We start from the raw sequence: 16,767 nt of genomic DNA on the forward strand, positions 1-16,767 counted from the left end.
CAGCGATGCTCTCCCATCATCCTCTACCTGGCCCTGCCGGGCCTTCCTGGCAGTGGTTTTGGCAAAGGACTCGTGTTCCTTGATGGTTTGGAGAGCTTCCATCATGAATCTCATGACTTGCTCCATTATCAGGTCACCATGGCTGGGTTCTCCGCCTGCTTTCTCGTCATCCTTGAGCTCTTCCAGCTCCGGTTGTCACTCCTGTCAACAGGCTCCGCAGCTACCACAGGTGAGGGTCACCCCTTTGGCCCTTCCTTCCCAGTCCTTCCTCCCGAAGCCTGTGGACCACCTGGGTCTCAGTGAGTCACAAGCTTCATCCATTCCGAGAGGTCCAGCCTGGGAGAAGCCCTGGATGAGGCTTCCCTCCAGCATTCGGCTTCCTTCTTGAGCCGAGATTGTGTGCACGATGATACCTCAGCCTAGCAGTGGAGGTTGTCTGATTGTGTCTAGGATAGGTATTGAAAATAAAAGTATTCCATTTAAGCACACTTTTAAAGAATACAAGCAAGGAAGGAAGGACTGGCGCAGCAAGGGAGAATAAGCAGTGCTTCCTTTATGACATTTGGACAGCTGGGCTTTCTAGAGTTTAAAGGGCATTTAGGAGGAGCTGTGACTATTGCCATGTTTTATCTTCCATTCCACTGGGTCCAATGGGTGGCATTCTGGGGTTCACATAGCATTCAGGAGCAAATTTGAAATTGTCAGTTCAGCCAGGTGTATCAGTTGGTGTGGCTTCAATATCTTCAGATTAGGTCAGAGCATCAGCATCAATCCAGTTGAATAAAAAATGAGGCTCTGAACTCTTGCTTAGTTGGCAGACCTGGACAGCTTCCTGATGCTTTTTTCACGTTGGGAAAGTGTGGGTCGCAGGTTTTTTCCCCTTTTTAAACACACCCTTTGCTGGCACTTTCTTCAGAGACCTTTGTGCTTTTGAAGAGAGAAGCGAGTGGATTTCAGCAGAGATGAAGTGCTGGCTGTTTGGAATCGTGATTGAAAGTTTGTTGGTTGCTGGAATAACAACTGAGGGTAAATGGAGCTTCTTTTGCTGATTAGGAATAAATTTAGAAAAGTCCCTTTCGGGGAATGTAAAAGAGCGCAAGGAGTTTGGTTTCATGACTTTATTCTTTTTCTCTTTTGAAACTTCTGGCACGACATATCTAATATTTGTTGCTTGTCTGATCACAGCTTTGCACTGAAGAGTCCTTTATTTCCAACTTTCATTTTTTAAGACATGCCTTCTCTAAAAATTGTAGATTTTAATGCAACATTTGCTTCCTGTATAGCCTGAGTCCATCTTGTGAATTTACGCACAGTTGCCAATAATAACCAATCTCATTAAATAAAAGTTGAACAAAATTAATAGGCTCATTCCGCTATTAGTAGATACTTATTCTTGTTGATAACCTTTTGAAGGACAAAATGTATGAAATATTTGCTTATAAAGCAAATTTATAGGCTGTCTGACTCTTAGCAAAATATTTTGGTATATTGTGTTGCAAGTGTAGATTTGTATTTCTAGGATCAACCAAGATAGGGGAAGCCCGTAAGTCACTATTTGTTGTTAGTATTTATTGGTGTGTGTGTGTGTGTGTGTGTGTGTCAGACTTTCTGAACATAGAACCTTGCTGAAGGTTCTGTTTATCCCTTGTTATTATATTGGTAAGCTTTCCCTCTATGAATTTGCTTTAAATTTTTTTTAAAAGTTTGGAAACATCACCTCACAGGTAGACTATCTGAAGCAGGAACAACATTTCTGAGAAAAATGGAAAGGCATATCATCATGTTTACAATATGAATTACTTATTTATGGGGAGGTGGACTTATCTGGCTGAACAAAAAGTGGGTGTTGAAAACAGAATTTTTTCACAATTATAAATTCTATCACAATTTATATTTGTTGCTTCTTTTCATAAGGAATTTTTGATATGCTGAAGGCAGTATCAACCTCCTTACAATCAAAAGTTCAGTCCTGCCTCCCAAATATTCAGAGAAGAACCAGCATCTCTGGAGGAGGAGCTGGGACCACCATCTGCTTGTTGACGTGTGGTTCATTCTGACTAGTTAAAGATGAGGCTTTGCTTGTGGCCAGTTGAGTGCAGCCATTTGCCCAGGGTCTTCTCCTATCCTGCAACCACTTGAATCACGGGTCTTGGCATCCGTGCTTGGCCTGACCCCTCAGCATCCCCCAGTGACCAGAGGAGTGGCTCTCTCACCCCACCACTAAAGGGAGCTTCTGCACCATGACAGCTTCCCATTTGAAGAGGCTGCATACATGGTGGACCTGTCACTAGAAGTGGCTTTGGTGCTTTCGCTATATTTAGTCTGGGCTTCCGGTTCTGGTTTTTGGCACGGGATGAGGGAATGCTCCCCACGTCGTCTGGATTTCTTCATTGAGGTACCCCTGTAAAGGGGTCGAAAGTCGCCCTAGAGGGGTGACGAGTGGGGGAGAGGTCTCTCCAGTTGGCGGTAGAAGGGCGGTGGCCCTCCCATCATCTTGGAGCAACTCTCCAAACTGATGAGAAAGGATCGGCCACTCCCATGGCCCATTGTTTCAGCTGTTTCCTGCCGAAGCCAAAATTACAACAAAGCATTTGAAAGCACTTGAAAACTGCCTTCTTCCTTTCCTAATTGTCTACTTTTTCCTGCCAAAAGCTCCTTGAATTTGCTTCCCCCAGCGAGGAGAGAGGGAAGGGAGCTTTTTTCCCCCCACCCTCCTTAAGGACAGCTTTTGATCACGCCGGGAGAAAAAAGGAAACCTTGAACAGAATAATACTATTTAATTCAACTTACTTCCTTTCTATTTTTGGTGACCCAAAACTCCTATCCTTACAGAAACTGGCTATTTTGTCTATTTGATTAAAAAAAGGGAGAAAAGAGAGAAAAGAACTACTTAAAAGTTACTTAAAAGTACTCAAAACTGATAAATTTACTCTGTCTGAAAAAGATTTTAAGTATGCTGGGGACATCTTGTGGCCTTTTTGGCAAATAAACCTGTTTATTTTGGAACTGCCCTTGACATTATTAGCTAAAGATAAAAACCTGAAACAGCTGGAGGTGAACTCAAGGCTTGTGGAGGTGAACATTTACTGAGTTTTGTTTAAAAATTAGCCTCCACTAAGGACTATTTACCACTACTTCAAAATGGAGACTGATCAGCCACAAACCTCACTTGATTATAAGCTCATATTAGAAATAATCCATAAAGTTTCTGAGATGTTTATCTCTAGGCTGGAAAATTTAGGTGCCAACTCCAATTTACAAGCTGTAACCCAGACTTCAACTAAAGAATTTACAACTCAGAATATAACAAAACTGGAACAAATTACTACTGAAACAGAGAAACACAAGGTACAACAAGATATTGAAAAAAACTAATACAAAAAAATTGACTCTATCCAAAGAATCGACAACTCTAAAAGTACAAGGAAATATCACTATGGCAAATAACCTTAAGGACCAACAACAAACTATGGGAAAACTTAATACTCAACTTTTGATTCCATCAAAAGAGCCTATAACTTTAGAAGTATACTATGTGCAAGATAGTGGTGCTAACATAGAGGATGTGGAAGAAGAACAAAGACAGTTTCCTGAAAGCCTGGATAGCTAAGCACTAATTACAAAACTGGATAAGACTCTCTACTTAAAGCAGATGAACCCAGATGGAAGAGGAATCCAGACCGAACTGAAGATAAAGTTTTTAGAGCAAATACAGAGACTAGAACTAACAGGGCAACAACATAATGATTACAAATGGTTTGGTTTTTGTGGATCACTGATGGCTAGATGGCCTCCTTCGATTCAAATAATATGTATTGGAGCGAAGGGAGACCTATCTGGCAATTCAAAGGCCTTGGTCTGAAAACCTGATTGGCAAAAAAAGAAAGCCAGAGTTAGATTTAAAAGGCTATCCTTTTAGTAATCAGTGATCTATCAGGATCTAAAATAGAAAATGTTTATGAGATAGAACTAGAATGTGTTTATGTATCTATTAGGCTTATCTTAGACATTATAATTTGTGCACTGACATAATAGAAATTTGGTTTACAGATCCCACGTTTGATGTTAAAAGATGTTTGATTATTCTGTTTAAGAATTAAGAATTAGCTAAAATTTAAAACAGAATCTGGTTGTGTATAAATAGTTGTAGATTGATGAACATAGGCTGTGGTCCTGTCAGTAACGTGTGATGTATTAGGATGTGAAACAGACAATATTAGGTAGAACATAGCTACTCAGCCACTGTGTACATGTTAGATGCTATAGTTTTTGCTGTAATGAAATAAAAGAAATTTGGGTTGTGAATATTATTTGGGATGTTAAAGGCTAAATTTAAATATAACTAAAATCAAAATTAGGTAAAATTTAATAACAGGACATAGATATATTTCAGTGAAATTGAATTGACAATTTTTTTTAACTGACCATGCTATTTCTAGAAATTTATTAAGTTTAAACTGGTTGTATGAAATGTTAAGGGAAATTAAGAAGGATGTTTTGATAATGTAACCTGAATTATGTACTGAAAACACTTTACTGAATCTCTGATTACCCAGTCACCATGATGCTTTCTAAATACATAGATTTTAACTGAAAAACCAATAAAACTTGTGTTTTTTTAAAAGAGATTTAGTCTGGTAATACTAAGAGGGAAACACAATCTCCTGTGACATCTGCACAGCCAGACTTTAGTGAGGGCCTCACTATATCAGGCAGCTCAGACAACAAGAATAGCTATCTCACAGCTTGGGGGGAGCAAACAGGCCTTCTGAGTCTGCTTGGAGCCATTTCTCGGCCACCAGCCAAGATGGCTACTAGACCGGATCTCTCCCCCCTTTCTTCCTGTATTGCTTCCTCCTCTGACGGCTGTTCATGCCAAAACCGAGCCAAGCACCCAGCCTGGGACCTCTCTGTGCTTCCCAGATGTAGTGAAAGGGAAAAGGAGGAGATTCTTATCAAAGTGCACAAGGAAAAATAGGAAAGAAAGTGGTACCAGCAGGTCAGGCTGGGACCTAAGTGCCGTGATGGTTTGCCATTAAATGCATCAATGCAGAATGCCCAGATGACCACAAAGTTCTGCGTTACTCAACACAGGGTGCAATGTTGGCCTCCAGATCCTGGCACTTGCCAAGACAAATTTATACAATAAAGGAAATCTAGAATTCTGATAGTATTTATGGCTCCAACCAATAGAGAGCAGCCAGTTGAGCGAGGATTCCAGTCAGCCATCCTATAACGGGAGTGGGTGAGGCTACATTCCACATTTGATCCAGGTTGGTGAGAAGATGAGTAGAAGGTCATCTAGTGAAGCTCCTGCTCAGGGCAGAATCTAATGCAGCATTTCCAACCCCAAAGATTGGGAATTGGCAATAGGAATCCCAATACAGGAACACTTAAAAGTGAACCGTTTTGAATTTTCACTATTTCTCCATAAAAATGACCTAAAATGGGATCTATTCTCCACACAAGTTCAAAAACTAAAGGAACCCAATTAAACAAATGAGTAAAAAAAAACCATTAGACTTGTTCATTTAGTTATTGAAGAAAATGATACTAAGTTACTTAATTTTGTGTGGCAAAAGTTGTGGCCCAAAATTTATTCAAGGCTAAAACCCTTGTCCAAATTTTATACAGAGCACAAGCAAGACTTATAAATAAAGAAAAATGCTCTGTGTCTATGCAAACAATAGGTTTACGATCCATACCTATAGCCCCAAGGGACTATTCCAAAATTAGGTTTAAGACAAGAATGCCTGAAATAGACATGGTGGTTGGGCATGACATATTGGTTGAAGATGACCTTCTTCCCTAATGGCCTGTTCTGCTAATTCTGAAGGACAGTCTCCTTCCCCATGGATATTTACGGTAAATTGAAGATTCAGGGCTCTAGGCTCATCATAGCCTGGCTTCTGGCTTCTGGTTTTACCAGACACAAAGAAAGTGTCCTTTGGAATCTGAATCATCTGGAACACCAGATTGAAGTTACTACAGGCTAACAGCAGAACTCTAACAGTGAAAAAACTTAGCAACCTGGATAATCCAAGCTGTGTGCATGGATTACCTTCACCCAGGTTGAAGAAGGATTTATTTTCAGCCAGGCATAATGAACTCTCAACAGCATAATTACAGGGCAGATTCCCCCAAACCCCAAAACATCTCCTCCAGTGGCTCTAGAGAAATAGGAGTTGTCTGTAGATAGTTTTATTGCAGTGTCGGCAATGGGGGACCTAAGCAGAGATTACAGCTGCTGCAGCAATTTATCTCCCAGAAAAATATGCTCATCTTTTCAGCAAATCTCGTTCAGCTTCTGGAGGGCCTAATAGAGGCATCACTCCAGCTGTGGGAACTATAGCTATGTGTGAATAAAGAAATGAAGTACAGTTTGAGGCTGATACACAGGTCCCCAAATGGGCCCTTATACACCTAGAATGATTCACTGATTAATTGTTCTCACTGTTAGGAAATTTCTTCTTAGTTCTTAGTCGGTTCTCTCCTTGATTAGCTTCCATCCGTTGGTTCTTGCCCTCCTTCAGATGTTTCAAAAATTAAGCCATGGAAGAGATGTCACACATTTAAAAACTAAGAAACCCCAACAGCAAAAAGCCATCCTGGAGGAAGTGGTTGTCCCCCTCTGCCTTGCTGGCTTGCATCTACACCTCATCTCCCAGTCTGTCCCCACACGAAGGGCAGCCCCTGGCCACCATCTTTCTCCAATTTTGAGGAAAAGAAGGCTAGAGGAAGATGGCCTTGTTGCAATAGCTGTAGTAAAATGATGCTAAGTGAGGAAGTCACTCTGATCTTGCAGTTCAGCTTATTGCTGAGCAAATTAAAACATAGAAGGAACTAGGAAGGTCATCCATTTATACGTATTTAATGCTTCTTGTCCTTATATCTGGGCTTGAATTTTTAGGTGAAAGACAGGACCACCCGGAGGTAATTACCAAGTATGGACATCTGAGAGGCAAACTGGCTGTCGTGGAGGGCATGGACCAGCTTGTGAAGAGCTTTCTTGGGATCCCATTTGCTAAACCCCCAACTGGATCCCTGAGATTCTCCCCACCACAACCAGCTGAACCCTGGAGCCATGTGAGAGACTCCACATCCCACCCCCCACTGTAAGGTCTTCCTTCAATGGTTGAATGATGAAATTAATCAGAACTGCTCAATCTGTACCTCAGATAGATTGCACTGCATTTTCGTATTTTAACATAACGCTTTAAATTAATTTAAGTTATCAGGAATGTGCTGAGCCCAGTTGGCATATCAGGGGTATCTGATGCACATAATGGTGGCAATCCTGTGGTCCTAGATGTTTCTCTCAGTTTTAAGCAGTGATTCTTAATCTTTCCAACAACAGAATACATTAAGTTATTTACAACTATTTACAATGAGATATGGGAAAGATACAATCTCCGTTACTCTTCATTATTCACTCATAGTTTACTTTTATTTTTTCTTCAAGTTTTTTCCCTTATGTTTAATGAAAAACAAGGGGAAAACTTGTAATTCAGTGTCTCCTCCAAGGATGGAGAGAGGATGCCACTGTTGAAGGATGAAGTCCATCCCTGTATTTGTCCTTCAACTTCCCTGGGCTCTAACCCTAACCCCTGGAGCATCTGGAGTTGAAACAATGGAAAAACAGAACAGCTGTACACATTTCAAAAATATCTGTTTATAAAAATGTTTCAATTGATCACCAGAATAGCAGAATAACAGAGTTGGAAGGGACCTTGGAGGTCTTCTGGTCCAACCCCTCCACAAGCCAGAGACCCTATACCATTCCAAACAAGTGGCTGTCCAATCTCTTCTTAAAATCCTCCAGTGATGGAGCAGCTACAACTTTTGGAGGGAAGCCATTAATTGTTCTCACTGTCAGGAAAATTCTCCTAGGTTGCTTCTCTCCTTGATTAGTTTCCATCCATTGCTTCTTGTCCTGCCTTCTGGTGCTTTGGAGAATAACAGAACGATAGAGTTAGAACGGACCTTAGAGGTCATCTAATCCAATAGGTTGACCCCCTCCTCTTTGTGGCAGCCCCTCAAATACTGGAATACTGCTATCATGTCCCACCCCCACCAGTCCTTTTCTCTAGACTAACCAAACCCAAATCTTGCAACTGTTTTTCATATGTTTTAGTCTCTAGGTCCTTAATCATCTTAGTTGCTCTTCTCTGCTCTCTTTCCAAAGTCTCAATACCATTTTTATATTCTGGTGACCAAAACTGGATGCAGTTTTTTTTCCGTTTAAACTCTGTTTAATAAATAATTTGTATGCATACATCCAATGCAGTTGCATATATTTTATACGTACATTATGTACACCAATGCAGTTCATATTCCCTCTGATAAAATTTAACTTTTGTTAGCAAGGGGGAAAAAAAACTAGGGAGGTGAATTCTGTCACAGGAACATGGCTAAAATTCAAAAGGCTGGACATTCCAGCCCGATTTGGTCTCACAAGGAGGCATCCACAGCTCCACATGGGAAAAACGATGCAGTTTTGATCACCACAGTGTAAAACTCTGAACACAATAAAGCAACTAAGCTGAGATTTTTTCCCAACCACCTTGTTTAAAAATAATCATTGGCTGCAGTAAACTTTCAAAAATAAGGGCCTGGAGGAAGCTTTGTGTACTGGTTCCTTGTCATTGACATGTTCAAGTGCAATCCACCAGCCTTTGATCCAGTAAAACTGCATCAAATTGCATCACACTAAATTGCTGCTTTGGGCAGAAAAATGTGACTTCCTCCCTGGGACCATGAAGGATAACTTTAAACTGCTCCAGGGGTGGGTGGGATGAGATGGACATCATGAGTCTACCCAAGAAGAGAGATGTGCCTGGCTGGATGCCAATGGCGAGAAGTCTTAGGAAACAATCTTATGCACGACCTGATCTTTAATTCACAATGGCAGCAAAAGGCAAGCTCCTCCTGTGCAAGTGGGGAAAGAGGGTGGAATACCAAGTCAGTCTCTTTTGACAATTCTATCAAAGTTAATCCATGCCGGACAAGTGTTAAGGAAATTGGAGGGAGCGGGTGGGGGGAAAAAACATGGTGTATTTCAAATATTGCAAACTGAATGGAAAAATGACTGTGATGACAACATATAAAAAGAAGTGTATAGTAGCTACTCTCGTTCTACTGGTTCCCAAGAAAGCCAGCCAAGTCTTCTAGAGATGTTGTGCCCTTCACAACATACCTTACAAGAGATGTATTGCGGTATCGGTGGATCACCATCCAGGCAGGCAGTGGCCTCTGCTCTTTTGCATATAAATGCATTCCTGTGCATCTCAAAATAGGGCTGGGTGGGGCTGGAATGGTCTCTCTCAATAAAAGCCAAGCCTTGTTTAAATGGATGGAAAGAATGGCTGAGCTATGAAGTTGAGTAATTGCCTGGCTGGGGTAGGGGCTGCCATCCAAAACCAGCTTTTCCAGTTCAGTCACTGGAAGTAGCACCAGAGCCTAGGTCAGGGGTCGGCAACCTTGGCTCTTTTATGACTCGCGGACTTCAACTCCCAGAATTCCCGAGCCAGCATAGCTGGCTCGGGAATTCTGGGAGTTGAAGTCCGCGAGTCATAAAAGAGCCAAGGTTGCCGACCCCTGGCCTAGGTGAATGGTGGGAGAGACAGGGATTGTATTGTCAAGACAACACCCCCCCTGTAGAGATGCCTGCTTCTTGCTAGCAAAGTGGCTGAATATTCTCCCTTCAGAAGTGATGCTGGGGGGAGGGTGGCAATTGCCCAAGTTAACCCTTGAGACCCCAAAGCGCTCCTGATGCCGACAGGCACATTTCTGTATTGTGTATTCTCAAGGTGCCTGCAAGACCTGGGATGGGTGGATGTTTTAAAGAAGATCATGAATGTAACGCTGCCCAACCTGATGGTATCTGAAGATTGCCTCTACCTGAACATTTTCACCCCAGACATGGAGGCTAAATTGCCTGTAGGTAAAATTCAGTTTCCTTTGTCTTTTACTTAGTTTTTCTTGCATGCCACACATTCCCTGAGGCATCTAACCCCGACTAAATAGGAAGATCCAATCTGGGTTGGTCACCAGGACCAGAGGTTTAGTCTTCCAAGCTTTGGATTCGTGCTGGAGCCTATCCTCAGGGAACTTCTTTCTAGCAGTGTGTGTGCTGTTCTGTGTGCACTATTGTACACAGGGCCTGTTGTAAGTGGCTATTTAGATGTTGAGTGGGCTGTGATGATGGAGGCTTTTAAGTCATTAGCTGTCCTTTACTTGTGCTACCCAGCCCTGGCCTTTTAAGTACTTGATAGGCTGGTAGTAAATCAGCCTGTTGACTGATGAGGGGTCTGTTTCCCAGGCTTCAGTCACTTCCCTTCAGTCACTTCCCAGCCATTTTTGTGCCTGCTCGACCAACAATTTTAGTAGCTGCAAAATTGAATGTGTGTCCTTGTTCATTGCAGTTTGAGGCTACCAATGAGTTCGGGTCTCCTGACCACAGTGTGGTGGTTAGCTTCTTCCCAGTGTGTCCTACATAGTCACAGATTAATTAACCAATTAAATGTTGGCACAGAGATGAAACAATTAAAATTTTGCCAAATCAATAGCTTCAGCAATGGTCAATTTTCCAATCTATTTTCTAGGTGATGGTTTGGCTTCCTGGAGGTGGCCTGGTTGTTGGCGGGGCTTCATTGTACGACGGATCAGCCTTGTCTGCTTATGGAAATGTGGTGGTGGTCGTGGTTCAGTATCGGCTGGGGATTCTTGGATTCTTCAGGTAAAATAAGTTGTAAGACCTAAGAAAACATTCCAAACTGCATCCAGTTATCCCCTTTCCTCCACGCAGGCACAGACAGCTGAGCTGACTTTTGTAGTTTGCAAATGCCTGCAGAATAAAGCTTGTAGACGTAGCTCTAAAGCTTTCCATCATTAATCTACTTATAACAAAGACAGTTTTCAGAAAAACTGAAAGATTGGCGCCTGGGAACTTTCTTAAAAATTGCTGAAAGCAGAGTGGTTGTTTAGAGCTTGGAAAATAGCTATTTGGAACTTGGAACATTTGCATACCCCGTTTACCTGTTTTATTTTGATGTATTTTTATACCACTGTGGTTTTCCTATATGAAATTTACTGCATGAATGATTTTGTGGTCTCTAATATTTTAGTCATTTTTATTTAAGTCATCCTGATCATGAAGAGCATAAATCTATGTAAATAAAAAAACTGTGAAAATTAAAAGAACGAACACCAGGAGTGGTTTTCATAGAGGAGCTTTGTGAACAGAAAAGTGTGAGGAGGAAATAGAGAATCTAACAGTCGGGAATCCATGTTCAGAAGGGAAAGCAGAATGATAGAATGAGGACTACATTTAGAAACAAGATAAGAAAAAGGAAAGACAGCTTTGTTCTGAAGGCATTCACTATATTTCTGTAGAAAAGCTTCCCCAACATTCAGAATTTCTGGCAGTGTCTTTTTCAATTAACATATTTTATTGAAAAGCCTGTGCTTTTTTACTGCTCAGAATAGTTCATGCCTTTTAACAAAATATGTTAGAAAAGGTGCTTGTCAGGGGCATCTCTACCCAATTCCTAGGGGAAAAAATAACCTCTTGGCTCCATAGAATTAGAAAAAAGGTACTTTTACTAGGAAAGAAGTGAATACAGTTAAGTTAGCCAAGATATGGCTGTCAGCAGTTTGGCAGTTCAAATCTCACTGGCTCAAGCCTTCCATCCTTCTGAGGTCAGTGAAATGAGGATCCAGATTGTTGGGGGCAAAACGCTGACTCTGTAAACCAATTAGAGAGGGCTGTAAAGCACTATGAAGCGGTATATAAGTCTAAGTGCTATTGCTATTGCTATCCGAAGCAAAAACGTGCGAAGCATCAAATTGAAACTCTCCCTAGAATCCACCCCACTTGTAGCTAGGCAACCAGAGTTCAGTCATTGGCAGATGTTTTGGGGAAGTCTCTGATTCAGGTGCACTGTCTCTCCTTTCTGCATACCGAAGCTAGGAGAATTGGCCTTGAAGATGATAACATCCAGGTGGGCAGTTGCAAAGTTTCATGAAAAATTTCCACTGTCTCCTCCTGCATGCTTCCCTCCCCAAGTACCCATCACACACACGCACACCGCCAAGCAAAGATGCAGGCTGACATTCGGCCCTCCCATAACAGAAGCTTTAGCCATAGAACAAGAAAACAAAAGATACACAGGTAAAACAAAGCTACACATCTCCAAAGAAAAACATTGATTCATTCAGGATTTGTCACAGTATTTTCTGTGAAAGGTCTGAAGGAGTTTAGGTGTCCAGACATGTTTAGGATTGCAAAGGGGGAAAGTGTTTCCACACAATGAGGTATTGGATCGTCCCTCTGTGTTTCCTCAAATCCAGAACTTTATTGATTTCAAAATGCTGCTCTCCTTCAGTTAAAATGGGTATAGGTGGGGTGTCAAATGTAGGGCGAAGAGGTGACACAGTTTCAGGTTTCAATAAACTGCAGTGAAACACAGGGTAAATATGTTTAAGATTCTTAGGCAACTCCATTTGTATAGTGACTGGGTTAATTAACAATGGGAAATAGGCCCACATATTTAGGACCCAGCTTCTTTGACTCTTGGGTGGACTGTAAATATTTTGTGGAGAGGTAACTGTATCACCCACTTTAAAATCTTTGGCTTCGCACATTTTTTGTTGGCTTGTTTCTTATGTGCCTGACATGTATCTTCCAGTGCCTTACGGGCCAAGTGTTTTGGAATTGTGCTATCCATTCCATTAAGGAGGGTATTTGAGGTTTGTCTTGAGGCAGCTGTGGCATAGCTACAAAGTTCTGACCAAGGGGTGAACCCTGTACTACTATGCACAGAATTGTTATATGCAATCTCTGCAAAAGGCAAAAGGTCAGCCAATTGTCCTGTTGGTAATTAATGTAACACCTGAAGTACTGTTCCAAGACCAAATTAGTCCTCTCACATGCCCCATTAGTTTGGGGATGATGGGAGGAACCCAAGCCCTGGGCGGTTCCTAACAGCTTCAAATAATTCCTGCCAAAATTGTGATGTGAACTGCACTCCTCTATCTGAAATAATATTTTCAGGGACACTGTGCAACCTATACATAAGTTGCATGAAAAGTTTAGCTAACATTTCTGGAGAGGGAATTTGGGTTCAAGAAACAAAATGCACCTATTTTGAAAAAAGATCAGTAATAACCCAAATAACAGTGTTCCTCCCACTTTCAGATAGTTCTACAATAAAGTCCATAGATATTTCTTTCCACTATGCCTGGGGGCTGGCCACAGTCTGCAAAAGCCCCATAGGCTTCCCAGGTGGTCTCTTTGCTAGAGCACAGACTGGACAGCTGGCCACATAGCTTTCAATGTCTTTTTTCAAAGAGGGTCACCAAAACTGTCTCTTAACCAAGTAGAGGGTTTTTACAAATCCAAAGTGTCCTGTTGACTTAGAGTCATGAACACCTTTTAAAACAGTGCTTCTCAAGCTTCAGGGTACATACAGTTTGGCTCCATCCCAAGCCACTACATCACACGTGGTGCAGTCACTCTTATGGGCAGCAAGGCATTCATCAAGCTTAATTGCTTCTTTAAGCTTCTCACACAGTTCAGTTGGAATGTCAGGCTCTCTCTTCCTTTGGGCCCTAGTAGTTACTGGGGCTGCTGGCTGCTATGAGAGGATGACTGGCCAAACCACTTCAGCCTTAATACTATTGTATTGAAGCAACAATAAAGTTTTTTCCTCCTAGACTATAGCACAGGCTAAAATTGAACTGATTAAAGTATTGAGCCCAATGAGCTTGTTTAGGTGATAACTTGTATGGAGTTTTCAGGGATTCCAGATTCTTATGGTCAGTCCACATTTTGAACGGGGTTTTTGCCCCTTCTAGGAAGTACCTCCAAGTATGCAGAGCCCACTGCACTGCATTTGCCTCCTTAGAGGTGTATGCGCATGGTTGTAGCAAGCTCTGGCTTCTTTTGCAATAACACAGCCCCCACGGCTATGTCACTCGCGTCTGCCTGAATCACAAATGGAGCAGCTGAGTCAGGGTGCTTCAGCACAGGCTCCGCAGCAAACAGCCATTTGAGTTTTTCTAACGCTGCCGGGCACTCCATGGTCCACTTAAGTGGCTGACTCAGCTTTGGTTTGCTCTCATGTTTAGTTTTTTAAATGCTGGTGATCAGCAATGCGATCCTTGCAAATGAGTGGATGAATTGCTGGTAAAAATTGGCAAAGCCTAGGAAGCTCTGCAACTGCTTCCTAGTGCAGGGAGGGGCCCACTTGAGTACTGCCTTCATCTTTTCTAGGTCCATTTCCACCCCTTCATTTGATATGCAGTATCTTGGTGAAATTCACATTTAGAAAGTTTTGCGTACAGATCGGTGGCTTGGAGCTTTTTAGGACCAATTTCACATGCTCCTCCATAGTTTCAATATATATTATTAATATGTCATCCAAATACACCAACTTTCCTCTGTATAAATAATCATGCAGCACCTCATTGATCAGTTGCATGAACACCATTTGGGCCCCCTGCAGACGAAAAGGGAGCTCCCAGAATTGGAAACATCCCAGAAGGTTTCCCATTGGTCGCCCTCCTTGATTTGAATTCAGTAGTAAGCCTCCTGCAAGTCTAACTTAGTGAAGATTTTGCCTTTGGCTAAATGTGCCAACATATCCTTCAGCAGAGGTAGTGGGAGACATTTTCTGTGCACACCGCATTTAGGCCTCTATAGTCAGTGTACAGACGAAAAGTGCCATCTTTCTTTACTCAGAACAAGGCCTCGCGGCTTCCCCAGTTGAATAAATCCATGTTTTAGGTTTTTGTCTGTGAAAGCATTAAGTTCTAGCTCACGTGGAGTCATCAAATAAAGTTTAGTTTTTTGGAGTTTAGCCCTGGGAAAGATTTCAAACCTACAGTCTGTGGGGCAATGGTGCGGGAGCGTGTCAGAGCCTTTCACACTAAACACATCCTGTAGATCCCAGTACTCTTTCAGCATCCTGGGCTCGCTTTTTGGGTGCTTATGCTCTGCTGCCCCCAACTCTCTTTGACTTTCCTGTCCCTGGGCTTCAGAATCTTTTCCTCTTTTTTGGCCACTTTATGCTGAATCTTTAAAAGCCCTTTCCTCCAATTCATATAAGGGTTCTATTTCTGGAGCCAAGACAGTTTAAATAGGTGGGGTTCTTCCATCTCTGGTGCCATTATGAAACTCAGGGTCTCTTTTTGCCTTCCCATTCTCATCTTCACTGGCTCAGTTATAAATGAGCTACTCTACCACAGCTACGGTCCCATCCAGCTGGCAGTTCTATGGACACCTTCAACGTTAGAGTCTCAGCCCCAGCTTTTCAGGGCTAACCACACACCTAATGCAGCCCAAGTCCAATAAAGCTAGCATTTATTTATTTTTATTTTTATTCCATTTATATCCCACCCTTCTACGAAGACTCAGCATCTTCCCATGGGTCCCTCAGAATGGCACCACTAGTTCCACAGGAATGGTTATGGGGATTGACTTACCCAGGGGTCATTTTCATAGTCGCTTTCACTCTCACCCAAGTTGGTCAGAGCTCCCAGCCCTTCAGAGCCAGGAGGGGCAAATTCTATGACCTCCACATCTTTCAGCAATGTCTTTCAGATCCTCAGAGCTGGCTTCTCTGCCTTCTGCCCTGGAGTTGTTGCGGCTTTGAGGTTAAGCTTGGATCGGCATTTCACAGCTTGGTGCCTCTCCCTTGCTTGAAGTATACTGTGGACCTTGGTCTAGGTCCAAAGTTACTGTTTGATGACCTTGGGGCTTCTTTACATGTAGGAGGGGAGTGTTGGTCCCAGGTAAGCTTGATCTCTCCCTCATCTGCCAACACATACCAGTGTTGTAGAGTGCATGGAGCCCCATCCAAAATACAGGTGTGGTAGATGTCGTTGAGGCCACCTTTGAAGCAGTTGATCAGGATGTCTTCAGGCCATGTGGCTAGCCAGCATGTCAACTCTTGGAACTCCTGGGCATATGTGGCTACCAACCACCACACTAGGGTGATGGTCTTCATCTGAGTGTCAGGATCTCCATTGTCAGCCTAGCGCCTACCTGGGCTCCTGCCATTAAAGGGGAAGCGGGGAGGCATTTGGGGCAATCCATACCTGTGTATCAAATGGTGGGAAATAGGGAGGTGGGTGGGTGGAGAATGGCAATGGAAGAAGACCAGATCACCAGACTGGCTTGTACCAGGATCTTCAAGGCCGTTTGCCCTAAGAATGGAATGTTAGCAGTTTCACACCTCAGTTTCTCAAAACATCATATGGCACCACATTAGCTGATGGGGGGAGGACTGGCCGTAGGGAGAGGGATTGGGAATTGGAAAAAATAGCTTTGTATTTTGCACGGGAACACCAAATTCCGCCTAACTTTATTGCAACCAGTTTCTTTCAGTAAAAGTTCCTTTGCTTCAGTTAAATGAAGTCACGAGTCCTACTTTCCTGAGAAAACAAACTGGGGCAGGTCTGACATTAGAGGATTCCATCTCTACCATGAGGACCATGTATATGATGTTGACTCAAGGGAGCAACCAGGAAGATATTGAAACCTGGGGAGGGGCATATATAAGACCTCCTCCAGGAGGACTGCATCTGTCCGGGTGGCTGGAGGAGGATGACCCACCAAGCCTCCGATGGTCCCTAGGGGTTGGGAGAAAAGAGGAGTAAGAGGCAGCTGCCGACACGGAGAGAGAGCCGAGCTAGAAGGGCTGGAGGAAGAAAGAGATGAGTGTGGAGAGAGCGACCGGGCAGACTGGATGATGAAACAAGCCA

The 16,767-nt window shown here is 42.7% G+C and overlaps 1 protein-coding gene across 1 annotated transcript in view; it reads left to right on the plus strand.

Moving 5' to 3' along the window:
* Positions 1–962: 962 nt before the first annotated feature.
* The window catches only part of CES2 (carboxylesterase 2), a gene marked incomplete at its 5' end in the record, with an annotated part of 52,559 nt that continues 36,754 nt past the window's right edge, over positions 963–16,767 (plus strand). The window contains 4 exons of the mRNA XM_083370351.1: positions 963–1,026; positions 6,911–7,115; positions 9,810–9,939; positions 10,605–10,738. Of these exons, the coding sequence (XP_083226477.1) occupies positions 963–1,026; positions 6,911–7,115; positions 9,810–9,939; positions 10,605–10,738 (533 nt within the window). The remainder of the gene's footprint in view (positions 1,027–6,910; positions 7,116–9,809; positions 9,940–10,604; positions 10,739–16,767) is intronic.

This window comes from Vipera ursinii, assembly GCF_947247035.1.
Source record: "Vipera ursinii genome assembly, chromosome: 10".
Lineage (NCBI taxonomy): Eukaryota > Metazoa > Chordata > Lepidosauria > Squamata > Viperidae > Vipera > Vipera ursinii.